Source organism: Anabas testudineus, chromosome 1 (genome assembly GCF_900324465.2).
Source record: "Anabas testudineus chromosome 1, fAnaTes1.2, whole genome shotgun sequence".
Classification (NCBI taxonomy): domain Eukaryota; kingdom Metazoa; phylum Chordata; class Actinopteri; order Anabantiformes; family Anabantidae; genus Anabas; species Anabas testudineus.
Genome location: NC_046610.1, coordinates 5,618,501 through 5,646,252, shown reverse-complemented (window position 1 = coordinate 5,646,252; position 27,752 = coordinate 5,618,501). Strand labels below are relative to the sequence as shown.

The following is a 27,752-nucleotide window of genomic DNA, read 5'->3' as shown; positions in this document are numbered from 1 at the left end:
AAAAGCCTGGCGCCATTTACTTATATGCTGAACTCTTTCTGTGTATTCAATCTGTGTTTGACGAAGATCAAGTCTCATTAATAAAATGGGGCCTTGATCCACTTCCACTTAAGCACAGATCATTCAAACAAAACGAAAAACATAATTAAAGCTTACTAGAGTCAAACAGCTGATGGCCCGGCTCTACCTCCATTCACGTTTCCATTCACATCTTTGCTCTGCACACTGCCCTCCTGCCTCTCTGCCCCCGAGTTCCCTCTCCTGTCTAACTAATTGTCAAGGTTCTTGTTAGTGTTATGCTAAAATGCGTCTCTCTGAAGCAAAAGCCATCCAGTGATATGGAAAGTACCCTCGGCAAGGATTATACCACTGATGACAAGGAATGAATAAATGCGTGTGTGGGAGGGAATGACTGCTCCTAAATTTGTTGTTGACTCACGTTTTCTCCTTTTCCCCAACTTGTAGTTACCTCTCTTCAACTGAACAAACTGTCTTAACTTTCCTAAAACCGAGCCTTCTTTCCCTGCTCCATGTTCTACTTAAATAAACAGTCATTACCATTCAAACAGCAACTTTATCCCAGGTATTAAGAAAAGTAATTTCACCACATTAATAGACCCCTTAAAAAAGCACACTTATTTCCACCACAAATTACTTTCCATAATCCTAATCAACTAAATCCGTCTGCCGATTGTTCCCGTTCTACAGGGACAAATAGGAATGTTTGGAATCAATTCGAACACTCTTGGCCTACCTGTAGGATTGTTGGGGTAACAGCTAATAGTGGCAAGCTGACAGGCTGTAGAGGGTTGATAAGCATTTCTCATTACTAAACCCCATTCACGTAGCAGACTGCCACACACATTCAATACACTTATACACACACAATCTCTAAATAGATGTCCTCCAAAACATATTCCCATCACCGTAACAATAGATATAAATAAATAAATAAATCACTAGTGTGTCTGTGCATCTATTGACTATGCATGTGTGTGACACAAGGGGAAAGCATCTGGAAAGCTACACACTGACACCTACCTAGAGGGGATGGGCAAAATAACTGGAGGAAAAAAAAACACAATATACAATAGCTCTGCAGTAAAATACCAGTTTGGCAAAGCCCATAAGCTCATTTTTGTTGTAGCTGTCACATGTGTGGGTTCAATTCAGTGGTAATTTGTGAGGCAAGTTGCCACAAGTGAATGCAGTTGTCCATATGTCTTTGTGATTTTTTAGACTTTAGCCTTCATGCTGCTTAAATTTGCAGAGCTTGTAGAGGATGTACCAGAAAGTAGTGCAGCCTAATTTAAATTAATTGTTTAAATATTTACGAAAGCAGACAAACGCGTACCATCTTAAATAATCTGACAGACACACGTATGACACATGTGGCTGAATATTCGCACCAGGAAAGCAGTGAGCTCCCTTTTCCTCTCCCCCTACTCTAGGCATCGGTTTCACATCAAATTTGCTTCACAGCAGACATTTTGACTTACAAATTAAAACATTTACATTAGCTCTATTTTACTCACGTGCCCCACTAAACCATGACAGTGTGTCAATGAGCCACTGTGACACAGCTGGTGAGGGACATACATAGTCGGCATAGTCACATTGGAGGATTATGGATACTGTATGGATTCCTTATGTTCTTGCATTTGCTGTTTAACTAATTACTGTGTATCTTAATCTGAGTGTTTATATAGTATGTGCTACAACACAGTGACAACTGCTCTCTCTTGATAACAAGATTTGTTACCACTTGACACTTCCTATGACATTCGTAGGATATTATAACTGGTACGTGATAGAATACATTAAATATTTCTCAATACAAGGTAATATATTTGGTTGCAATGAGACACTCTCCTAACGCAATGAGCAATTGATGGCCCTGAAAACATATTATCTCAACCATCTTCTTATAAGCAATGGGATCCTCCGTGAGTATTTTCTTCCATAGGTGGAATAGTTGTGGTTATTTAACATTGCAGCTTTCTGTATTGTTTGAGATTTTTTAAACAGGTTTGCAAAGGTTTGGTGTTTGTTGAAAAAGTTGATCACATGTACTGTAACTGCACACACCAATACCTGAATCAACAGTTGTGGAGTTGTTTGTGTTGTCAGGCCAATGAAATGTAACAAATCCACACTTATGTACAAGGTCGCTGAGTTTGTGAGTGATCAACTCATAATAAACGTGTAATTTGCCTTTCAAACTTTTAGTTTGTTGGTTAAACCGTCTTAAATACATGAGGTTACAATGCTTATGTTTTTAAAACCACATTTTTAGGGGCTTTAATAGCTATTTTAACCATGTGTATGCAAAAGTAATATGAACCTCACCATGTTCATTCTGCACCGAGAGAGAGAGAAGGCTGCAAATGTAAGAGGGTTGAGGCCATTGTTTGGGTAAAGTGAGACAAATGAGACCCTGGAGAGCACTACTTAGCCACTCATAAAGGTCAGATATGGAGCCACACCAATAGATGCTAATCCTGACCCTGGGGACCGTGTGCACATGCGCCTGTGGATGCAATTGTTTCACAGGCCTGTGACATTTAAACCTGATTGAGCGTACAGTCCTGGGTGGCAGAACCATGTCTACGTGCTTGTATGCCTATTTGGCTGGAAAGCAGTGGGCTTTGGTGCCCACGGAGGTTTAATTAGTCATGGCCTTGGGGGTAATTAAAACATCAGTCTATTTTCTCATGTAGACAACACCAAGTGGTTAATACTATAGCTATTCTCTTGATTTTGATTATGCTCTTAATGGCTAAACATTTAAAAGTTCCACATAATATTTTTAATGAACTGAATATTTCAGTAACCTCCAGGTGCCATCATTCATTACATCATTATATCTGCCAAGAACATAAGACTTTCACCTGACAGCAGAGATATCATTAACATGCAGCCACTGTTGATATCATTACAACGCGTCATTGTGTGGTAAACCGTTATGTAGGCTAGTCACATAGTCTAATTGGTTTAGGAACACACCTAATCATTTCCCCGTGTTGGAGCCATAAGCTTGTCAACAGGTCACACTGATTGGAGCACCTGAGATACAGTGGCAACGCAATTTGTGAGTTTTAGCTGAATACCGTGCAAATAACAACTGGCAGGTCACAGCTACAGCTCAGTCAAAGTGTAATGAGCAGAAAAAGAATTCACGATTCAGTTAAAGCATGAGTATGGAATATGTTTGTGACAACGATAGAAAGCTGTATGTACTTCTTATGAAATAAATGGCATCACTGTGTCAAAAACACTAATAATTGATTATTAAAAAAAGAAGTCCACAAATATATAGTGCTCCTGGTAATATCTTCCGATGAAAACTGCCAAAACATGACCTTTGCAGTCTGGCTTGGTGGATGCACAGGAGAATGTAAATCTACAGAAATAGAAATACGTGCCATGGTTAGATCTATATACTGAATAGATACAAAAATCATGCGAGGAATCACAAAAAACAGAAAGAACCTCTAATATTTTTTCATTTTAGTCACACTAGGTAATTAGTTTATTTCATCAAGACAGAACAAACGCCTCAAACTGTCTCCTGCACAAAGAATTCTGATTAAAAAAATGTTCATTTTAATTTGTCCAGTATTTGCATGTATTTCTCACAACCAGTTACCTTCATGCTAGGTTATATAGTGAAGGTCCCCTGCAAAACATGTAGCAAAGAGGTAGCACTCACCAATGTGAAGCACTCTGTGGTAATTTATTAAGTCATTAGAAATAACAAATGTCCCGAGTCTTTAAAAAGTGAGGTATTAACTCCATCTTGTGGTGCAGAGAAGAACTACCAGTTCGTGGTAGTCGTGGTTGGAAAAATCCTTTAAACAGGACATTTTACTCTATCATGAGTAACACAAAAACCCTTTCTACCACAGAGACATATTATATTTATACACCAGTTTTTAAATTCCTTTTTTCCTCCCCACTTGCTTATTGATGTATTAAACACTGGACACAGTGATTATTCGGTAACAAAACCAAACGGCTTAAAAACAGTCAAAAACGGATATCTTTAATTTAGGTACTGCTTTAGGAAATAACAGTTCTTACAAAACACTCTCTGTAACTACATGCGACACACAAGATTAACCAAACTGCTTAACTGTTTGTTTATTTTAACTTAAAATGTTGAAAATAAAATGACACTGAAATTAAAAATCTAATTCAGCAGTTTAAAAAAGTGAGTTATTGGCAAAGTTAAGCTGTAGAACACAAACATGTAGAGTGAATTCAAAATCGCTGATATTAAAAATGGACACCTGAATGAAGCTGGTACCTACATATCACAGTTATCTTGAAAAAGAAATTTAATTACATCAATTAATGTTACCAGTCATGAAAACATGACTTATATTTGCTTTGAACCTTCCGTTTAAACATAAGCACTACATTAAAACACAACTTAATACATTTCAGACATGTAATTTACAGTCCGCGTCTTTAAATGTGAGCCATTATTCTCCAACATCATCACCTTTGTCACCCACTTCATTGTCCTGCTTCACGTTTTTGTCATTTTCCTCCTCACCTTTCTTATCTTCTTGGTTCGTCTCATCAGATTTCTCCTTCTGCTCTGCTGTGTTTGTATCAGTTTTTACTGTGGCCACATCAGGTTTCGGAGTGTCCTCTTTGACTACTTCTTGAACATTGTACTTTCTATAGAGTGTATAGTCTTTAATCACACTGATACAGCATACAGCCTTGATGACCTCCACAATTATGGTCAGTTCTGGGTTTGTCAAATCCACTTTGTTTTTGGGATTTAGCTTGCCCACAAGGCCTTTAGTGGTTAAAAAAAAAAAAAAAAAAAAACATTTTGTATTATTTATTGATAATCAAAACTGTGAAATTCAATTATTATTGTTATCTGACAAAGTTTTTCAATATTAGCTGGATTCAATAAACTGCACAGTACCTGCAATTGACTTGATGATTTCGTCTCTCTTGTTGTGGCTGCTGTTGCGAGCCTTGAAGGCGATCTGATAGGTAGCACAATTTGGGGTTTTGAACCAAGGCTCCAGGAAAGTGGTCAGGTACTTCACCATGTCATCCTGGAAGGCCCTGCATGTTCCAGTTACCTGCAATAGATCAAAACAAGAACTAAGCAACACAGATAATAATATAAAAAAATAAGGTTAATTCGATCTTGATTCATAAACATTAATTCTGGCATTTCTGGATGTGTACACCATTAATGTAACACATCAAATAATCTCTTTTTCAAAACCAACTTGTAAAAAAGAATACAAGCTTGTTGAGTTAATGTAATTTAAAAATTAAGCTGCTGCCAAACCTCTCAAAAAGTTTTTCTACTGCATGAGTTACACCAAAGACACAGCAACAGATTCACTATTATGATTTTAGCTTCTCACTGGCAGCATGCGTAGGATCACACGGGACTTTTTCTTCTTGGTGGTGTAAAGATCCGACAGGATGTGATGAACTAATTTGTCAGGTTCTAGGGGAGAACAAGAAAATAAATGATAGTATTACACAAAGCATAAACATACAATCACACCAACTCTTATATCAATTAAATGCTCACCCAGATTATTAGTTTTGATGAAGATGACATTGTTTGCCCCACTGTCTAAAGCCTGGAAGCGCCTTTCCTGTTTAGCTCCAGATGCTTGCAGCTGTGCCACTTCCTTTTTTAGTGCAACATCAATATCTTCTTCTTCAGCTTCTTCTTCACTGCTGCTCCCATTGTTATCCTGCAACTGTAATCATGCAAGGGTCATTATATTAATACCTGATTCAGGCTCTAACCATATTCGTGTTATATTCATATTCGTTGGATTTCTTTTTCATACTTCACATCATTTAGTGTTTAGAGATTAGAGACTTTCAAAGACGTTTAATTTTCATTCACGATTCTTTAATACTTTTTTCTACATTTCCACAAACAATGTGCAGTTTAAGTCTTCATTCTACAAAATATCCTTAAACTACAGAAAATGATAGTTGTCCTGTGATGTCGTTATGAGCAGTACTACAGTGTTTCCTACTGACCTTCTCGAGTCCGTAGAGCTTGTCGGCGTATTCATTGAGCAGATTGAAGGCCTCCGCGGTGCACTTCCTCTCGTTCATGTTGCATGTGATCAGGATCCCCTGCATGCCCACCTCCAGCTCCCGGGAGCCCTTCCACCGCTTGCCCTGGTGGCCGGCCACATACCGTTTCTTGCTCCGTTTCCTCGACTCGTTTTGCACGGCTGACATGTTGCCAGGAAGTATTCCGTAATGTTACAGATCAAACCTCCAGTGTATAAGCTCAGGAGCAGCGCGCTACCGTCTTGTTTTGGTAACTCCCCCGACTTTATCAGCCGCTAGCTTAGCAGTCGAGGCTAACAGCAAGTGTTGCGGGATTTTAAAGCGAGTATAATTAATAATAATAATGTAATATATTAAATTCGTGCGAGGTTTACGAAGTGATTCACCCTTCCAGACTCAACACGCGTTCAAGTTGAAGCCGTGGCGTCTCACTGAAACACAACATAACGTTAGCACGTTTTTGGTTGACCTGTACGGGATCCGAGGAGGGACAAACGTCTTCCACGGTGCCGCAGCTAGTGGGATGAACATGTGAAGACAATTATCAAAGTAATAAAACCAAAAGAAACGTTAATATAAAATACATGCAATAAGCACAAATTCAACTTTATGTTGTGTTATTAAACATTTAGTTCTCCAGAGTACGTAAAATAAGTAAAACATATTACACTTTTTATAAACAACTACAATTGTACATTTACTTTAAAACATAGATTTGTTTTTGCATGACCATAATTATTGTTTATTGTTGATTCGTTACTGATTACAAAGTCAGGTCTTCTTCAGGTAAACCGAAAAGCAACCCTCTGGCAGTGATTAAGTTCAGCAACTGACAATCAATTATCAAAACTGGATCCCATAACTTTAGTTAGTAAAATACCACTTAAATAAGGACTTCATCTGATATATTCATATACTTCATAGAAGACCTCTCCAATATTTTCGGTATTGGAATAAATAAAGCTTGTGGTTTGTCTTTTTTAAAAATACTACAGACACAGATTAACAAACACAATACAAATCTCCAGAAACTGTCTGTGTGTGAATGGTGGAATTTCCCCATCACATTAATAGCTTTTTCTTAGTTTTGAGCTTTGTTGCAGATGATAGTTGAGAGTAGAATCGATCTGACAGAGTGAAACTGAGGACCTGACAGCAGGACAGGCAACTGTACTGCTCTTTGTCAGAGATGTCTCCCACTTAAAAAAATTGCACCCCTTCTGTATCCTTCCCCCACTGCCTGACCGGCGAACTGGACAGCAATAAAAAGCTCGCCCTTGGTTGGGACCCCCGTTAGATACGACCTGACGCTTTGCACGTCGGCCACATTCACACAATGGAGAGGTGACCTTTCCATCTTTCTTCAATTTTACAGGAAGGAAGGAACGGCTAGACGAGGGGAGTGTGTTGGTTGATAAGGTAGAGAGGATGTTCTTGGGGGTGTACAGAGAGACACTTAAGGGGCGGCAGGAGGGCGTTGTAGTTTGTTTTGCTGGTTCAGTGTAAATGGTAAAGGAAGATTTTGGAGTCTGTCTTTGCTTCATGTGCTGTGAGTTGACTGGTTTGGGCCGAGCAATTGAGGTGTTAGGGGTAGAGGTCTTTTCTGGGACAAAAGACTTGATTGAAGAGTTTGGTTTAAAGTTTTTTGGAGGCCCATCTGATGTTTTGTGAAATTGCATCCCTGTTTTTGGCTGATGTGTTTTGGAGCCCCAAGTAACAGTCTTAGGAACAGCAAAGTATGCATTTGACTCTGAAACCACTGAATGCGGCCTCATCTTCGCAGACTGATCTGAGATCTTAACAGGGGATCTCACTTTCTTTCTAGACAGAGAGGTTGTGGATAACTCACTGGTCATAATTTCAGTTGTAGGGTTTTCAACAATCATATTGTCCCTTAATGTGTACAGATCTCTTATCCTGTGTGAATTATTGGGCTCTTCCCACACATAACATTCACTGTCAAAGGCTGATATGTACCCACCATCAGTTCCATCAGTAATATCATCACCCTCTAATACAACATCATCATATGAACCACATCTGTCCTCTGTTTCCAGTACAATTTCTTCACTTTCCTCTTTCTCCACAAGTTCCACTGTTGCTGAAGTCTCTGAATGCTCTGGTTGTGGCAGATTTGAAAGACAGCCCACAGTAGTAGAACACAGAACATGGCTGTTGCTGTTGTTATTGTGTGGTGAAGCACAGTTTATAATAACTGAAAAGGAATTATCTGTCACAGCCTCCTTTTTAACTGACTTGCTGCTGTTGTGTCCCCATAGTGGTGTAGTTGAACCATTAAGCAGCGTCGTTGGTGAGATCAGGCTTTGACAGACTTGAACAGGTTCCTGAACTGAACTTGAGTTTTTTTTTGTATCCAGAGATTCTTTGTTCTCTGAACATGATTTAATTTGACATGATAAGAGAGGAATCCTTGATGATGAGGGTGTGTTTATGATTGGTGTATTTTCCTTTTTTTTGGCATTTGTTTTTTCTTTCTTCTCTGCAGCTGTGTGTCCAAACATGGGTTTGACCATTGATGGGGTCTATGAGGAGAAAATTAGGTGAAAGTTATAATTAGAAAGTAACAGCTAGAAATTCGACAATGCATTAATCAGAAAAGACTAAATAATTGAACCAGTTAATATGTATGAAACTCATGGTTTATGAGTTCAACAAACCAAGTTTTATATTTGTTTATTTATATTAAGCACAAAATTTTACTTATAAAACCCCCCAGAACCAAATAAGCTTACACAAAAACTTTCTCTACAAATAGTTTTGCTTGAAGAGACAGAAGAAGGTCAGGGATTTAGGAGTTGGCATGCGTCGCTGAACGGCCACTCACCCTCTCCAGGCTCCTAGTAATCTTCATTATACATCCATCCCTCATCATTCTTGCTGCCAGCTTAGCTGTATTTCGAGAGTCATCCAAACCTGAGAAAAGAGGAAAAGTAAGGTTAAGACTTAAGATCATCCCTATTTTTTTAGAACAATAAAGTTTTATTTTATATTGTACCAGAATGTTCTCTTCCTGAAAACTGTATTCCAAGATCTTGCAAGGCGCCATTCAAGCCTTTGGGTTTCCTGTTGTAAAACAACTGCATGCAAAAGAAGAAAAATCTGTTGTAACACAAGTGCCAAAATAATATTATAATAATTAACCTCGTCAAACTTAAAATATGCGTGAAAAATTACTTAATTTTTCTGAAATTTTAATATTTTACTCAGGGCTCTGGTAGCTATATATGTATGTCATTACAATAAAAACAGGAAAATTGTACATACGAAACAATGAGCATGATGGGTGATTTGCAAATTACAAAATTATTATTTTTATTTCTTTAGGTGTTAATCACAAATGAAAGAGCATTAATGAGAACAGACATTGTAAGAGAAGGCAAACAAGTTTCTACTTACCCTGTATGTGTTTCTCAGGTCTATCCAACTGTTGAGAACATCAGGTTTATGAAGCTGCTTGCGCTTACACTCGTACTGCAAACAAACTCCGAGATCCCAGTCTGATACGCAATGCAGATGCCGATATATTGAAATTGAAAATGTTATTTTCCATGTAATATGCTAGTCATTTCACTAATTAAAGTAAATTAAAAATAAAACCTAGGCTGTTGTGATAACACCATGTTTCCCTAGCTATGACAATATGTATTCTATCTGGATCCACAAATCCAAAAATTAGCTATATTAGTGCTTCTACAAATGTTATGTATCAGGATATGAATAGCTTTCAAGTAAACATTTTGTGTGATCTTTACTTATATACTGTACATAACCTCTTTAACTGAGGACAAGACCAAGAGAAAGGAGGCTTACGGGTTTATGCTACACTTTATGGTAACAATTACCAATTGTAGTTCAATATTAATGACTTTTACCTGACCATGTGAGGAAAGTACACAGCTTTTGAGACGGTGAAGGTTCAGAACATCTCTGTTGTCTGTTGGGAAAGACCACTCCCATCTCAAGCTGCAGGTTTTGCAACCAGCGGCTGAACCGAGAAATACAGATCTGGAGGGGGATCCCTGCCTCGACCTGCATCTATAAAACAGAGATATGATGAAGATATCAGATACAATGTAAAACTATACAGGCAAACAAAATTGGAAAGCACAACAGTCTTTGTAGCAGTGTATTTAAGACTGTGCATAGACACCTGTGTAATCCCCGTCAGTTCAGTGCAGAACTTTGACAGAATGGGGTGTTCTTGGGGTTGAACATATGAGTGGAACTCTGACTCAATCTCTCCTGTAGACGTGTTCAGTAGAACAGCAGGAAACTCAACTGTATAGAGTGAGCAAAGAAACAGGGACACTAGTTATCAGAAAAAATGTTTGAAAAAGAACATGCTGCACACGAGAAGGAAAAAAAAAATTAGGTGTGTGTGTGCTTACTTATTTCCTGGCTGTAGTTGTTTTTCTCTCTCCAGCAAGTGGACTCAAAGTCAATCACAATCAGGTATGAAAATAATTGATCTAAAACAAAAGATTATTTTATTCATCTGCAACACAGTAGTACGGGGTGAAAATGTCCTCTTGTCATACACACCATCAATTCAGCTATACTTACTTGAAAGCACTGATTTCCTTGACTCACTAGAAGACTGACTTCTCTGCCTCAACAATCCTAATTCTCTGTGGAAGGACAGATTAAAGAAGAATGAAAAAATAATCCCAGCATGGGATTTTTATATACTTTTTAAATTAATGCTGTTTTGCCAGATCCTACTTACCATAACCTGACGTAACAAGTTAGCATACTAACTTACTACCAGGTACTGAACATAATATTAACTAATTGGATAAACAATTCTTTAGGTGCTGCTCCAAACGATTTAAACCCAACATATTAAAACACTCGACCAAACACAAATCTTTAAAACCAGATACTCTAATATTCTAGGGTATTAAACTGTAGCTACATCTGTTTGTTATTTGAGTTAGTTAGCTAGCCAGTTGCTGATGGTTTAGCTATCTATTAACGTTGGATACTTACTTCGCCAGTTTCTTTGTAGACATTCCCGGACCGTAAAGTCGAACTAGCAATACGATTTCGTTAATAATTTGGTGGAAAAGCTGAAGCTGTACAATATAAGGATATTTTCACTAGCTAACATTAACGCCACTTTTCTAATAAAGAACCGATCGCGCTGTTTTTTTAAATACCATCACTCTGTGCTCGATTAGTTGTGCCCACGAGGCAGTTTAATCGACTGCAGAGACACAGAATCGATAATGAAAAAGTCTGCGGAGTTGATCCAAACGCACTTCCGGTTTTACCATTTTATATCAAAATAAAAGCATGATGTTGTACTCAACCCCGAGCTCAGGCTGGACAGCATGCATACAAATACTTATATACGAACATGTGTTAGTTTTGGTTGTAGATTCCTTTTTCTCAGACGAAGCACGGTGAAATCTGCGCAAGTCTAACTGCATATACCAGATAAAAACTTGGCACATGTAAGTGATTGAGTTGACTTGTAAAGGTACAAACCGGAAGTAGCGTTAGTATTTCAAACTGTCTCTAATGTAACGTGGTGAGGGACAGCAGCCATGTGTTTTTAGCCAGGAGCAGTTGAGGAAAACACGAAGCAGGAGCTAACAGGACCAACAACAGCTGGTATTACACTGTTTTATTCTCTACCTTTATACTGAACAAAATACTCCGTATCACAGTTTCTGTATTAATGTACGTCCTAAAAGTTTCCCCCTATAGCAAAAACTGTAGAGTGATGACACTGCTAAGAACTAAAACTAACTGTGACAGACAAATCCATTCATCAGCTGCTAGCAATAAAGCTTAAAGAAATCAGTCTAGTTTAGGTTTAGCCAGTCTACTTGTCCTCATTGTCACTTTGTTGTTTTATAGGTTTTAAAGGTAAAGAAGTCACAGTGTAGGTCCTCAGCTAGAGATGCAGAGATACATGTTATTAACATATTAAGTTAAATAGCTTTTACTGGTTTCCCCTCACTGTCTGAGGCATTGTAAATATACCAAAACATTAGTTTGAGTGCAAATTTAAAGGAGAGCATGTTTAGATAACTAACTTAGATGTACATAAATCTGTGTGTAAACAATCAGCAGGAGTTACAAGAAAACACATCAGCTTGAACATGGAGGCTTCCTCAGCAGCAGCAACATACAAGGAAAAGAAAAGGAAGAACATCGCTCCCACCACACATGAGAAGGCCAAAAGATTAAAGGCTGAGCAGGAAGGTGAGGAGGTGGTGGAGTGTGCACGGCCACCCCACTCATCGCGGATCTCTGTGCTGCTCGACCGCCTCCAACAACCAATTACACTGAAGGAGCTGACAGAGCTGCTGCATTATGCTGCACTGGGGAAAGCAGGTGGCATCAAACAGCCCAGGTAATGACTTTTGTAGTAAAATGTTATCTGTTCCATCAGTGTTCATTAAATATCTCCCTGCAGACTACATGCCTTTTTTATTTCTTCATCCTCCTGTCTTTTCTCCAGTTGGTGCCGTCTTCACCATCAGAGGAAGGTTAAAGGTGTGAACGTTGTGATTGTCGAGGGCCTGACCCAGAGTGACTTTTACGAACACTACCTCACCATGCGACACCTCAGGAGCAACTACACCACTGTAAGTAAGCAGAGGGGATGTAAATGTAAACTGAGAGAGAAATTCAACTCACAGCATGTGTGTTGGATTTTGATTGATGTCTTCTTTTATCCGGCTATTACAGAGAGTCACCTTCACTCCATCATCTAACAACGTAGTGTCTGAAATCTTTAGCAGTGAAGTTGCTAAATCAGATGGTCCAACACTTTCCCAAATAAACAAAGGAAATAATAAATTAGACAACGGTGAGAAGCATGTATGCACATATATTCATATACGTATAGGTTGTGAGTATCTCATTGATTTTAAATGCAAACAATATATAATTTCATGTTAAATAATGATGCATTGTTACAGATGTAGTTATCATATCATTTTGTGTTATGTGTTTGTTTTGCGCTGTGAGTACATTTACTTTAACTGAGTGTGTGTTTGTGCACTGCTGCAGCTCTGCGGAGTCACCCAGTAATCATGAAGTTTGGGACACAGAGGAAAGGACTGACAGCATATGTTCTCACCCAGCAAGAGATGATCAAGAGACACTACCCGGTCAAAGGCGAGTCTCTCCCTGAATAAATTAGCAGGCAGGCTGTATGATATTGTTTTCCAGAGGTTCTGATTTCCCCGTCCTCACTAAAATGCAATGACAGTATTTTTAGATGTATCTACTCTGGAGACTTTTTCCAAAAAGCTCAGTTTTGGGTGTAAAAACAACAGTGCTGTCTGAACAGAGAAGAAGAGATGGAATTTTAAATTGAGCCAGCTTGTTGGGGTGTCTGCCTTCGTCTTGGCTTTTTCACTCCCTACTTTGTTTCATGTGATGCAGGAATGACAGGTTTTGAGGGATTCGTGAGCACAGACAGCGTTGACCATGTGACGGACAGTAGCCCTCTGTATGGACTCGACTGTGAAATGGTGAGATGCTTTCAATCATGTACTTCATTGTTTCTTTCCATAGAAGAATCTAGTTCTACACAATATTGTGTCATGAGATCGTCCATCATTTCCCAACAGTTCATCAGTGTTTTATGATGTGTTTCAGTGTCTGACAGAAAAGGGCTACGAGCTGGCCCGTGTTTCTCTGGTTGATAGTGATGGGAACTGTGTTTTGGATGAACTGGTGAAACCTCCCAACCGAATCCTCAACTACCTCACTAAGTACACATGCACATGCATATATAAAGCTCTATTATTGATAACCTACAACACATAATATGAATAAATGTTAAACTACATTCATGTTGCCTGTGTTGCTGGGTGTCTTCTGATAGGTTCTCTGGTATCACTGCAGAAATGTTGCAACCAATCACAACCACCCTGCGGGACGTTCAGGCAAAGCTCAGGGCGTTGTTGCCATGGGACGCCGTTCTGGTCGGCCATTCGCTTAACAACGACCTCATCGCTCTGAAAGTGAGGGATTACTGACATTTTCATTTCAGCTTGCAGCAACTTTGAATCAAAACATGCGTGAATGCTGAGTGTGCCTTGCTCCTCTTGTGTTTGAATCTTTCATGAGACGAGGGAGGTGAAGCTTTGCATACATAACTGCAGAGAAATTAGAGAGAAGTGTGCATTTAGTAAGAAAATGTCAACACTGTTTTTCTCTCTTCTGGTGTCCTAGTCATTCATTATCTAAATGCCATGCTTTTCTTTGATTCTGAGGTGTACTAAACTAAAGTGAACTTCAGTAAAGTACGGACATCTCTCCTGTCCAGACTGTTCTTTCATTTAGTGTTTTTTTTTTAAATAAATAAAAATGAAGTTTTGACCTGTATCGTGTCTCTGTCCTCCCTGTAGCTCATCCACCAGCATGTAATCGACACCTCACTGCTGTACAGGAGAGAATATGGACAGAGGTTTAAGCTCAAGGCCTTGGCTGAGACAGTGCTGAAGTAAGCTGCCTGTTTCTCCTTCTGCCTGTGTGTCTCTCTCACCCACCGTGACTGATAATTTAATTTTACACTTGTGTCCCAGGAGGCAAATTCAAACTGAAGAGAAGAACGGACATAATCCCATTGAAGATGCTGTGGCAGCCCTGGAGCTGGCCCAGTACTTCATTAGAACAGGACCTCGTCAGGTATCCCGTTGATCTCTAACACACACACAGTCGTGTTTCCATCACTTCAGAGGACACTACATTGACTACACTAATTTCCTAGAGACTTACCTTAACCTTTACCTATATTATTCTCTACTGGTATAAAACTAACCCAAATCAAGCGATTTATATTATGGGAACGTCTTGGTCCCAAAAGGAAGGCAAGCCCCCACACTGTAGCTGTGTAAACAGATTTCTGTCCCCACAACTTAAGTAATTCCACACACGATATTGACACAACCTTTTCTATGTGTACGCTCTGTCAGGTTGTAGAGCATCATCTGGAGGAGCTGTGGGGATACACAATAGTGGAGGAGACTGATGATGACTGTGCAGCTGTCCCCCCAACAAGTCACAGGTACTGTGCCCTCTAAAACACTACGTGATCAACCATTATAAAAAAAAAAAGTTCTTCACATTTGTTATAGTGAAATAAACAGAAACCCACTCAGACACTGACCAGACACTATGGACCAAGTTTAGAGTCAGCTGACTGATAAATTAGTCTTTGTACGTTGACTACATTTTTGTTGTCCTACAGAATCATTTCAGCTACAACCAGAGAGTTTATGATGTTTAATTTCTCATAAAAATCTGAGTGAACATATCTTCTATCATTAATGAACACATTTAAATCCACCTCATTACACATTCTGCTGAAATGATGTTTCGAATTTCTCTCAAGCAGGTTTGCTGATATACTGAAGACACTTGGCCGCTCTGTTGCCTATTTGGGAAAGCGTGCTGACATCAGTCTGGATCTGTCTAATCAGCAATGGCACAACTCTGACAAAGAGGTGACATGTTTATAGATACGTGTTTCACAGCAACAGATGATTTCTGCAAATATGTTTGAGTGTTTTTGTCTTCTTTTCTACTCTGAAACCGTTTCCTTCTCACTCAGGTGTTGGCTTCTTTCACTAGAAAGACCAAGTGTCCGTTTCTCTCAGTGCTCCATTTCTCATCCTTCTCCGACCAGCTGAAGAGGTGTATTCCTCATCAGGAGCAGCAGTACCACAGGGTGAGGTCACTCTTTCACAGCATCATGCATTTAAAATGTCTCATGCTGCTAGTTTAATGTACTGATTACCGTGTGTGTATTTATCCTGCAGGTGTATGCAAATCTTCGGGATATGTGTGTAGTGTTCGCTGGGCCGTTACCTGTAGGTTTCTCCCAGAGAGATGTGAGGAAGCTGTTTCGTTGCTGTGGACCAGTTCGGAAAATCAAAATGCTGAACACAGCTGTCAGAGTACGTCTCACCTGGATTATGGTGTTTAATTTAGAGTTTAATAAATATCTACTGGTATTTATATAAAAATAAAATGTGATGAGCTGTATTTACATGGACGTTTGAGTTATTTCAGATCTTTTTACCACTTTGACCCAGAGGGACCAGGTTCTCACATAACTTGACAGAAATATTTTTCTCTGCTTCACCTTCTATTAAAAGAGTTGTTCATACTTGTTCCTCTCTCTGGATGTGTTTTATTAGAAATATTTGTTATTCCTGATCATGTTTTCTCTCCAGGTTCATGCAGAGATAGAGTTTGACCTGCTGGAGGGAGCTATGCTGGCAATAAAAACTCTGAATGGACTTAATGTGCAGGGACAGTCAATCAAGGTAACTCACCCTTTTCTTTGGCCACTTGTTATTTATTCTTGTTACAGTTAAGAGCTAAATGACCAAACGTTTGCAAGCTGCTCTAATGCAGTGTATCTGAATTTTCTAGGTCCAGAGGCCTGTTCATGAGTCAATGTTAGACCTGGATCTGAGCCTTGATGCACTGATGAATGACACACTGAACAACAGTCACCTCTACACTGTTCAATTAAACCCACACATAGCAGGAGTGCATAAAGAATTCTGCAAAGGTCAATGGACACATCTTAGATGCTAAATGTCCAGGTGTAACTTCTGCAGACACAGCAAATGGGTTGCCCCCTGCTGATGTAAATGGTAAATGGCTGCAGCTCAAAACCACAAGATCGAAACTGTCCGAGGAGAAATTAAGAGAAACCTTTGGACACTTTGGTGCAGTGGAAAGAATCGACCTGCCTGCCAAACCTGGAAAACATGCATTCATAAGTGAGTAAAAAACAAGTATGGTGTTATCTCTAGTTGTGTTTGTCAGTGTCCAGACAAACACAAGGTTTCCACTTTGTGTCTGGTTGACAGAGTTCAAGAGATCTGAGGGCAAACATGCAGCTCTCACTTCTTCTGAGGACATCTGGAAGGAGAACTACCTTATCTGTCCATCCATCACTCCTCCCCACTTGTCTTCATGGGTTGCAATGACAACACCAGTGACTACAATAAATACTGGGGAGGAAAGGGCACACATGCACACCAATCCTCAGGTAAAAAAGGTAGTTGCGTTGAGTCCTGCATTCTTAAATCCAATGTGTAGACAAAATTATAGCATGGTGCAATTTGTCGTGTGAAGAGTTTCAGTCAGTGTCAGCCCTAATTTAGGAATGTGAAGTATGCTATGCTTGAGTTACAAATATCTTTTGTGATTAGATTTTTCTGAATGTTTATCACACTTAAAGAGTCATGGTTGTATCTAATCTGTAGGACCAGTCAGAACTCATGAAGAAGCTGGACCGCCGCCTGGCGAAGCTCTTCCGATCTCTGCCAGACTGCACCTTATCAGTGGTTGTGCTGCTTGGACAGAACAGGTGAGGACTCCGATAATATTTGGGAAAACCAGTTAGTAAGTTAAATCTTCCTAAACCATCTCTTCTCTTTCCCAGTGCTCACGGCCACCTTCATGGTTTGTGCTTCCTGGAGGTCAAGTGAAAGTCTTAAGTGATCCTGCTCTACGTACAAGCTTGAACTTGCACTGTGTATAATGGGAAAATAGTTTTTTTTTTTTTTTTTTTAAATAAATTGTCACTTTTTAAAAATGGGACTTTACTACAGTGTATTTTAACTTGGAGTTGACAGCTGGAAGTCTGCATGATACACGTGCCTTTGGAAGTCAAGTGCAGTACTGAAATAGTTTTGTACAAGCGGCATAATTGAAAATAAGTAATCCTAATGTGCATTATTGTTGTTGGCAACTAGTCTTGTGATTTTACTAGGACATTTTTAAATTTACTGTAATAAAGACAACAGCTGCAATACAATGACTTCACGTGGAAAATTTCCCACACCTACGCAAAAAAACAAAAATGAAACAAACTGATACTAAGAAACATTCTTTAATTTTTTTCCCCCTTTTCAAAGGAAATATTTAAGGATTTTTTAAACTTGCTTTTACAAAAATGTATACGTCTTCTTAACGTTTACATTTTTTGCATTAGGACATACTTTGACATTGTTGCGGGTTGGCACAGTAACAAAAACATTCAACACAAAAGGTAAAGAAATACAAGTCTGTACAAAGAAAAAAAACCAAGCACCTCTCATGTAGGGTCAAAATGCCACCAATAATAAATATTTTATCACTGATAAGCTTATGCCTGATAAAACCGGTTGATTTGACAGAAGTTAAGTCTTAAAATGGGAAAAAATATTTTACTGCATTAAAATACTAAATTACCCTGACATTATCAACTCTGGGACCTGTCAAGTGGTATTTTTCCTTTTTTTTTTTTACACATTTAATGAAATGGATTCACAGGGATACAAAGACTAGAGAAAAACTACATCTCCCTCACATGCACAAACTCGCACACAACTCACGTTCACAAAATATAAGACTGATTAGAGGTGACATAATAAAAAATGATGAACGGTGGCAGGTTCCAGTCCGGACACAGAATAAATCAACATTTCTGTAGTAGGTTTTCAAGACAGTGGTGTATTTGTATTTACCCAGTAGAGTTGCCTGCCCCTCTGGTATCAGATCAGAATATGGCAGATGTGGTTATGGCTTGTGTTCTATTTCCATAGTCCAGTCAGGTAGCTTGGCTGGTAGCTTTGGACACTGTGTCCACAGCTGTTGAGTGAACAGATAAATTTAGGGGATGCACCATCTTACACGAGAGGGTCCCAAGTGCTTAGGAAGAGACTGAGCAGGAGCACGGTCTGGACAAGTGGTCTCGCCACTCATCACCTCTTGCTACCAGACTTCTGGGACCTCAAACAGCGATGTTGTAGATTCAGCTGCTGCAGGAGAGGGAGACCGAAGAAAGAAAAAAATAAAATAAAAATACAAAACAAAAAAGCAAACAATGACATAGAAATCATGTTTTTAATTTGGATATTTAACCCTTTTTGTCATGACGGTGAGTGCCTTGACAGTAATGCATTAATCAGTGTAAACAAGATTGATTTCCTCAGTTCTAAGTCTAGACACTACATACCTCAGCATGTCATTTTGTTTATGATAAATTAACCTGCTCAGATGTCATCAAGGAAAAAAAACATACAAAACAATATGCTGGTATACAATTCCACAAATTGTGAGCAAACAGGGCAATCTACACAGTAGTAGTCTTAAAAAAGTAAATAACATTCATGTTTTATTGTTGATTTTATGAATTATAATGTTACCCAGTTTGCTTTTCAGTGAATAAGTTGTATCATAGCCCTGTTAATTATAGTCTATAATCATTAATATTTACTCTTTGTATTGTAACCACTGCTGCGCAGACTGGAAAATATAAATTAAGTATCTTTCCCTCACAGCAGACATCTAATTCAGATGGTTAACGAGGCCTGACAAACCTTCAGACTTCTTTTTCTTCTTTCGACCTTTCCTCCCCTGGACTGTCGAGGCTTGTTGCCAGGTGACTGTCCCATCAGCATCGTTGCTTGGATCTGTGCCCTGAGGATTTTCCTCCTCATCAGGGACTGGACTTAACCCAGCGGAATCAGATGAGTCTCTGCAGAGCACAGCAAGCATCAAGAGACTTAAATCACAACAAACAGGATTATAGTGACAGCATATAAGAGCAGTGCATTAAACTTACGTCGTCTTTAGCCATCCCTCGGATGTCTTGCTCTCAACAGCTTCAGTATTTGACTGTCCACAAGCATCTAGGAAACAATGACAACTGGTGCATGAGAACCTATCTTAGACCTATGTATATTTTACCAGTAATGAACAGGTCTCAAACAAGCAGAAAGTACAGAATGAGAGAACCTTTGAAGTTAGAAGGCATGCACTCATCAAGCTTGGAGCTACAAATGATCCATTTAGTCTCGTTACAAATCATAGCATTCGTAGTGTATAATTTGTTTCTTCAACTGAAATAAGTGATCACTAAAATAAAATACCAAGTAAAATTGTGTGCAGGGGACAATCAAGAATGCAGTAGACCAATGTATTCAGGAGCAGATGGTCATCAATACAAATATAAAGTCCTCAGTCAGTGATGATTATTCACAGTGCCTTCTGGCCTCTCCCTCAGGGCACACTGTGCCTCTACTAAGTACTTTCCTAGGAAACCTGATGCATGGAACCACAGCACAGCTAGAAAGTAGGTACATATGCATTCACACACCATCAGTTTTCATCTTCTTGCTGCCTGCGCTATCCGCATATGAATAGTGACTCCAGCCGTCTGTAATTAGAGCCTCTCCGCTCCCTGACTCTCCTTGAACAGGACTGATGCTGCGCTTCCTCAAACCTCTAAAACCAAAAAAAGAAAGGGGTTATAGATACATCAGTTTAAACAGAAAATGTGTGTACCTAAAGAAACTCCTTAGCAAGAGATTAATTCATTGATTATGTTGACAAAACAGTGTACAGCAGCCCTGGTGCACCTGGGATATCCAAAACCACAAGTAGTGGAGGAGATGTAGTGAGGTTTGACCCAGCTGTCCTCTCCCCAGGTTTTGGCTGTCTGGCCAAGCTTCTCTTTCTCCTGTTGCCTTCCCTGGATATACTCTGCATATGTCTGGATTCTGTAGCTCTCTGCATAGCGGCTGGTGTTCATGGCTGTATAATGGGAGGATGTTAACAGATTACGTCTACACTTTAGGCGCAGTAAATAAGTTCTGCCTGGTGTGACAAAAGAGGCCAGACTCACCTATTTGCACCTGGTCTGTTTGACTTAGGGACACAAATGCTGATGTGTCATCTATCCATGAAACCTGGATGTTCCCTAAGTAAATATCAGAAGCAGAAAGTGAGTGTTTCACACCCGTTTACTGGCATAATTAACAATTAATATTCAATATTATGTCTTACCAAAGGCACTAAAGAGCTGGTAGAGGTCACTAGTCTTCCATTCTTTTGGGAAGGTGACATACAGGACATGGTCTCTTTTGGGTTGCACTGTAGGAACAGAAGAGAACAACACAGTTTCAAGTTCTGTTATTTCAAACATCACACAAGACACAAATTAACTTTAACTTAGCTTTGATTATGACAATATATCCAAGCAGCAGTCAACTTTGCTGACCTAAATCCATGCTGTGCTAAATTGTTTTACTCACAATCAGGTCCTGTGAGGTTGAGGTAGGGAATATCTATTATCCTCATCAGGAAAAGCCTGGAGAACAAAAAGCACAAATATAATGAGTATTTTGTTTGAAACAAAGCTGCAAATTAATCACCAGAATTACTTACTTGTTGAAGAAAGGCTCAATGAGTTTAGAGCGAGCTGAGATGTATGCTTTGGGTGGCGTCAAAAAAGAACCTATGAAGAAAAATAAATAAATAAATAAATAAATAAATAAATAAATAAATAAATGTTCTTACCAAGTAAGAGAAAACACATTTTTATAAGATTTCTGTATCTGCAAAATGGACATTAAGATTATGTTTTACCCAGGTAGTTTGCCATTGAGATGAAACACAGGCCAGTGATGTAGGCATCATATCCTGCCTCATGGAGCTGCTCCTGGGCTGTGTTATAACTAAGGAATCCCTCTGCCGTTTCTGCAACCATGCAAAGACAAACAAGTGTTAAGCAGGTTTGTGCTGGGTAAGAGCATTTCAGCCAAACACTAGTTTAAGTACTCACCAACTTGTGGTGGCTTAAAAGGGCTCTCCTTCAGCTGTTTCTCCAGCTCTGCCAGAGAGGTGTAGGTAATTAACTCCTAGAACAACAGGTTACACCAAGTTAATCACTATATTTACATACAAAAAAAATAAAAATAAAATAGATCCAACTAAATCTTGGGAGGCGGCAAGGCCTTCAGCTACTTATTTGATTAAGTTGCACTGTCAGGCCATAATCATACCTAATTAAATAACAGCATTTAATAAGCCCCACTTCAAATCATAATCTGATTTACTGGTTAAGCATGCTGACAAAGAAACTATCTAACCTGCTTCACAGTAGCAGTTGATATAATTATACTGCGCAGGATGACAGACTTGGCTACACAAATATAAAATACAAATAATTCCCCCCCACCCTTTTCCTTTTCATAGGGATACCATTAACACTGGTATTCTGTTGCAGTGAAGCATATTGTTACCTTAAAAGGCTGCGTGGAAGCCATCAACTTTGTGTCCAGAAGCCTTAAAGGGAACAGAAAAGAAAATACCATAACAAAATGCAACAACTGTTGATAGGAAGAGAGTCCATTTAGCAAAAGAGTGATCTTATTACCTTGGGAAGACACACATAGTGACCTCTTTAAAGTCTTGAAGGTCCTGGGGGAAAAAAGAGCATAGTTAATACAACTTAGCTTTAAACTACTATTTCATGCGGTAAAAGTCTGGCTGACAGATATTCAAAGTATTTCAAAACGGCATGTTGAGTGTTTACCTCTGGCAGAGGGCAGTAGAACTGGTGAATGGTATGCATCACATCCAACAGCATGTTGTGGCCAACCACAAGTTTTCCCTATGTGTCAGATCAAATGGTTTAGGAGAACAAGTCATATTTACTAAACCAAAAATATTGCAAACAACTAGTAGAGAATGGATTTGCTGTAGACAGACGGCATGTAGTTCACAGCAGCACTATAAACACTTTGTGAAGACGTTTTCCTCTTGTTCATAACCATGACATGCTATATTTTGGACTATCACTGTTTGTTTTAGTGTGTTAGACAAACATAAGTGCCAACTCACAGATTTGGAGATGGCATGGATAACCCTGGAGAAGCCAACAGCATCATTTAGCTCCTCCTGTTGGTGGCAGAGAATTGTGGATGTTAGATGTAGTTTAAAAAGTAAAGCAGTCATTACAACAACCAGGTTATTTCTACATTTCTTTACACCATCTTGATCAACAGTGTTACTGGAATATCAGTCTTAAGCCAAAACTCACCTGCTCTTTCTCCAGTTTCTGTTGTTCTCTCCTTTTCCTCTCTTCTTCATCCACTTTGCTGATCTGAATGTATCGCTCCTTCTGCACACAAACAAAAGACTTATTCATAAATACACAGACACAAAACAAAAAAGGAGGCAAGATAAGATAAAACAAAACATGTTCTCACCTTTTCTGTTTCAATGGTTTCTACATGAAGCCCCTTGGGAAATCTGCCAGAACAAGACAAATGTTAACCTTTTATCAACCTACACAATAACAACAGCAATAATAATAAAAAGCATTGACCGACACTCACTTCCAGTTCAGTGTCTGGTATATTAGCTTTCTCTGAAACCTGATAAGGAAATATAAATGTAAGTAGATTCAAAGACAAACAATATACATGAGAAAGGATTCTGAGGGAAGGGATAGATTACCCAGTGCATGGTTCCAAGTCTAAAGTCTTCTCTGAGTTAGCAAAGAGAGCTTCGACCTTCTCTCTGATGGGAAGATTAAAGAGAAATCATCAAACAAGAAAAGAATAGAAACTATAACAACTGCGAGAATGTTCTTCTTTCCTGTAGGTCCTTTTAGGAAAATGGTTATTCCAAAGCCAACTAAGAGGTAAGATATCAGGGCAGTGGTGGTATACCCCGTAGAACAGTAAGCGTGGCTCGATCCATTTTAACTGCAGCTCATTAGTGTGAGAGAACTAAGCAGTTACCACCATGCACAACATCCATTTCAACCCACATATACAGCCCTGTCAGCTCTTGATATTAGCGTGATGAGAAATAAAAGCCTGGTATCTACCAGAAAACAAAGTAACCACTGTGTGCTGTAAGACTTACACCACCCTGTTGATGAAGTCTTTGTGTTCCTCAGGTATATGTGCAGGGCCTTTGGAGGAGGATGGGGAGATGTAGGACGGTGTCCCTACACCGTTAGCATGTTGATTCCTTCTTTCTTCTGTCTGCTCCCTCAGCTGGGCTTCCTCTTCTTGATTCAAGTATGGGATTCCTTTGAAAACCAGACACATCTGAATTTTACTGCTCTGTAGTGATGGATGTTCTACCACAGACTGTCCCAGAACAGCTGAAAAACTAAATTATTGCAAATATCACATCACACATTGTCAGATGACATATGTTCTGGAAAGTCTACTGTGAGCTTTAAAAAAAAAAAAAAAAAAAAAAAAAAAAAAATGTTTCAACAAGATGTCTTGCATTTCTAAGCTACTGAGTGTTGTCAACAACATTACCAGAGCCAGGAAGAGGAAAATACAGGTGAACCAGGACAAGCTCTTGCAAGTGGGCTAAGTCTGTATAGCTTTTATGTGCAATTACAGTTCTGAAGAGGTGAAGCATAAGTGGCACAAACTCTACCTGCAGTGAACACAGTCAGCTATGTTTGAAATAAAAGCTTTAGTCGACATTCAGGCTCTGAATATCGGCTAGGTTTCTATAAAGACTAGCATAACCTCCGACTGAATTGGTATTTCAACTTTTCTCGTCTGAAAGGAGGTTCACAAAAAGAGTAATATCAGATCCGAAGGAAGACGAAAAGGTTCAGAGCTGGCTGTTACAGCGCCCTGACGGATGACACCATTTATACATTTCTTCATTTATTTATTTTTTTTAAACACAGACATGTAGTACTGACAAAAATTCCCTCTTTAGTGCAAAATATGTTTCCTACAGAAAACCACTTTTGTAAATTCTTTCAAATGTCATAATAAAGCATGGCTCAATGTCCTGCAGAACGAAGTGGAAAATAATTCAATTTAAATCAGTAGACAATTCAAACTAAGCATTCCCACCAGCTCTCCTCATGTTAATGTTTCATACTCGGCACTATGAATTTCAATCAGCTGCTAGTCAAATACTGACAGATCCCCAGTACTACTCAGCCTGTAACTTAAGAGAATTTAATGTTGCATTACACTCACCATGACAGAAAACCTTGTTGAAGTCAAATCCCTGACTGGCCAGAAAATCAATACTGGAACTCTGGAATCACAAAAGTGATCTTCCATTTATATATTTGCACAACTTTACACAAACATCTAACATTGACAATTGACAGCTGATCAAGCAAATTCAGGGACAATTTTTAACCATGTGATATACTGGTAGAAGGATATGGGCTTTTGAATGGGTGAAGCTGGTCTTTAGAGAGCAGGGAGGCTGATGACTGATCTGTAATGTTATGGTTTCCTTCCTTTGTATTAGATAAATATAGAAACTTAATTACAAATTACAAGAATACTTAACTGAAACAAACATTTTATTTGGCTTTTGATCACGTATACAGTCACAAGTCAACCGTGACAACGTGCAGTTGTAAACTTGTCTAGTCCCAGCTCACCAGGGCTTATTCTGTTCTCCTGACTAAGCTAAGCATGGCCCTCAGTCACAAAGAGCAGACAAGAGAAAAGAGGCTGCAGCACAAACACCATAAACTGTAGTTTTACATACACTGATCTCACTCACTGTTCTCTTCAAATACTAATAAAATGCATCCCAGTGAGTCACTTGCACTGGTGCACCCAAGTAATTTTTTTTTACAATATACACTGTAATTTTCAGGCATATGCACACATAATGCTCCCAGTTTAGGCTACAGATTTGTCTGCAGATATTTTTTATTAATTAGCCGATCCTGATAACTAGAAATGTCAAAGATCGTCCTGATTAATCAGCTGAACACTAATGTGAATATTTCCAAAAAATATTTCCATCTGTTGGTCACAAAGAAGAAATGTAATGACCCTGAGGAGCCACACTAACTTACTTGGCAGATGAACTTTATGTCAGGGGAGGTCCTGTTGAATGGTTTTGGGAATATATAAAAATTAAAAGTCTTTGTGATATACCTGCAGAGATGGGAAGCATAAAATGAGGGTTAGTGGAATCATTCAAATTGCTGACAAGTAGACCCACTCAAAATTTTAAATATAACTACTAAGACATTTTAATAGAACCCTATAAACATCCTTCGAGAGAAATTTGATATTTTGAATTTTGTTAAGCAGACATCACTCACTTTGACTTTGTCTGGTCGTATTTGAATGTACATAATCCAAACTGGAACAGCAGAAAGTCCATGGAATGCTGGTAAACAGACAGAAAGCACTTTAGAGAATTAAACAAACTTTTACACATTTACCATCTATCTAGGCTGCATTAAATGCATCTATTGCATGTTTATCTACACTGAAAGAAAGATTGGGGTTTTTTTCCCCATATTAAAAGGGTTTTTTGGAAAGGTGTATCCTTATGCAACTAGAATATTTCAGGACAGAAAGTGGTGCATGCTGTCCAGATTGTAAAGCCATAATTTGTGATGTTGTACTATATAACTAATATTGTCTTGACTGCTAGTGTGCAGTACTTAAACTACAGTACTGACCTTCTTCAGCTTTGTGTACCGCTCCTCTGGCGTATCCAGCCCGTTGGTTAGTGCACTGGCATTAGGACCGTCACTTATCCCTAAAAACACAACGCACATGTCACATTTTACATGCAAACACACACACTTTTCCCTTTAATCTCCATTTTAGTAAAAACCCCACATGGTTAACGTTACCTGAAAATTCCCCATCAATGGCAAGGAAGTCTGCCTCCTCTATCGCGCTGTACACCGTGTTCAAACAGTCTTTATAATCTGCAGGAAGACGTTTTGCATACAAATCAGCATATTAATAACATTAATATCAATATCGTGATGCGGAAAGCGTGCTAGCCAACAGAGGAGCACATAAACCGACAGCCATGCCTCATCCCTTACAGCTAACTGGTGCAGCTAGCTAATAAGCTAGTTAGCGGCACAAACACTGGGAAAATAAAAGAGCTTTATGCATTATAAACGCATGGTATATTACATTTTCATCATGTGTATAGCGAACTGAAAATCACAAGCGTAAAATTTGTCTGGCTACTTACTTTTTCGTGTCACCTCCATCCCTGCACAATGACTGAACCCGGCGGACAGCTAACAGCTAGCTAGCCTCCGTCAACTGGCTTTTAACCGCTTCACAAACACTTCCGGGGTCGCAGCGCTGCAAGCTCCAGCACCGTGAACCAGAGATTTATTTAGTGCTGCAGCTGGAAAATATCACGTTTTAGATATAAAATGTAATGCATTATAGTAAATATAACTTGTTATTTATTGTATTACATATCGCAAATGTATTAATTATATAGGTGATCCTGATGTAAAGTAATTAAATACATTTAAGTGATTGCACAATTTGTCTTGTAGTTTCTTTGAGTCTTCATACTTTACTTTACTTGGTACTGTGCTAATAGCAGTCAACCTTTACTTAATTAGATTGCAGAGGTAATAAGTAAACTTAATTATTTTATTTACAAGGAAGAATCTTGAGGTTCTTGTACTTTGTTGGGGTATTTACATTTTATCACAAAACTATCTACTAAAGGTCACAAGGTCAGTTACCACTAACATCGGTGGCAACAGAAGTTATTCAATCATAAAGTATCTTAATGTATGAAGGTAATTTCAAGTACCAAATTCAGATAATGTGGTCTTGGCATTTATAACCATCATAATGAGATTTTTTTCTTTTAGTTTTTAAACTTTAGTGATGACAGGTAGCCAACAAACACCATGAATGAATGAATAAATTCTGCACAAAATGCCTCGCACTGCTATTTGCCTGCACGTTCCTAACAACAGTCACAAAATCTGCTTTGAGCGTGTTTTGTGGATCATACTGGACCACGGCCGTATCTGCTACATATTCGTTTTATTTCCTGATATTTTGTCAGGTGGTGTCTCTGAAGTC

The 27,752-nt window shown here is 38.9% G+C and overlaps 4 protein-coding genes across 5 annotated transcripts; 1 reads left to right on the top strand and 3 right to left on the bottom strand.

The window, feature by feature from the left end:
* Window positions 1-3,556: 3,556 nt before the first annotated feature.
* thumpd1 (THUMP domain containing 1) lies at window positions 3,557-6,571 on the bottom strand. The gene is made up of 5 exons (XM_026359115.1): window positions 6,046-6,571; window positions 5,579-5,753; window positions 5,406-5,491; window positions 4,949-5,111; window positions 3,557-4,813 (listed from the first exon to the last, which is right to left on the bottom strand). Exons 1-5 carry the CDS (start codon window positions 6,250-6,252, stop codon window positions 4,488-4,490), a joined length of 957 nt encoding a protein of 318 aa, XP_026214900.1. The 5' UTR covers window positions 6,253-6,571; the 3' UTR covers window positions 3,557-4,487.
* Window positions 6,572-6,786: 215 nt separating this feature from the next.
* eri2 (ERI1 exoribonuclease family member 2) lies at window positions 6,787-11,261 on the bottom strand. Its single transcript, XM_026359064.1, has 9 exons — window positions 11,095-11,261; window positions 10,669-10,733; window positions 10,494-10,574; window positions 10,256-10,383; window positions 9,978-10,140; window positions 9,502-9,602; window positions 9,101-9,182; window positions 8,930-9,018; window positions 6,787-8,627 (listed from the first exon to the last, which is right to left on the bottom strand). Exons 1-9 carry the CDS (start codon window positions 11,115-11,117, stop codon window positions 7,152-7,154), a joined length of 2,208 nt encoding a protein of 735 aa, XP_026214849.1. The 5' UTR covers window positions 11,118-11,261; the 3' UTR covers window positions 6,787-7,151.
* A 377-nt stretch (window positions 11,262-11,638) lies between these two features.
* On the top strand, window positions 11,639-18,417 carry LOC113161462 (RNA exonuclease 5). Its single transcript, XM_026359059.1, is given in 20 exon segments — window positions 11,639-11,721; window positions 12,184-12,469; window positions 12,578-12,704; window positions 12,808-12,928; window positions 13,132-13,239; window positions 13,510-13,598; window positions 13,726-13,841; window positions 13,955-14,093; window positions 14,481-14,575; window positions 14,658-14,760; window positions 15,048-15,139; window positions 15,470-15,578; window positions 15,686-15,802; window positions 15,894-16,031; window positions 16,311-16,403; window positions 16,513-16,629; window positions 16,631-16,868; window positions 16,959-17,140; window positions 17,358-17,461; window positions 17,537-18,417. Coding segments are annotated over 19 exon segments (2,388 nt in total). The 5' UTR covers window positions 11,639-11,721; window positions 12,184-12,215; the 3' UTR covers window positions 17,583-18,417.
* Window positions 18,371-26,994, bottom strand: parn (poly(A)-specific ribonuclease (deadenylation nuclease)). 2 transcript variants are annotated; one of them, XM_026359071.1, is made up of 26 exons: window positions 26,890-26,994; window positions 26,534-26,611; window positions 26,357-26,436; window positions 25,991-26,058; window positions 25,739-25,820; window positions 24,894-24,954; window positions 23,797-23,965; window positions 23,383-23,445; window positions 23,262-23,300; window positions 23,133-23,175; window positions 22,964-23,044; window positions 22,765-22,821; window positions 22,457-22,534; window positions 22,298-22,341; window positions 22,164-22,206; window positions 21,704-21,779; window positions 21,508-21,618; window positions 21,307-21,376; window positions 21,174-21,229; window positions 20,926-21,012; window positions 20,765-20,839; window positions 20,499-20,673; window positions 20,237-20,364; window positions 19,703-19,769; window positions 19,458-19,615; window positions 18,371-18,896 (listed from the first exon to the last, which is right to left on the bottom strand). In XM_026359071.1, the coding sequence occupies exons 1-26, from the start codon at window positions 26,906-26,908 to the stop codon at window positions 18,850-18,852; spliced, it is 2,055 nt and encodes a 684-aa protein (XP_026214856.1). In that variant the 5' UTR covers window positions 26,909-26,994; the 3' UTR covers window positions 18,371-18,849. The 2 variants fall into 2 exon arrangements, with proteins under 2 accessions (XP_026214856.1, XP_026214857.1); XM_026359072.1 differs by having other exon boundaries at window positions 18,371-18,893.
* Window positions 26,995-27,752: the final 758 nt, after the last annotated feature.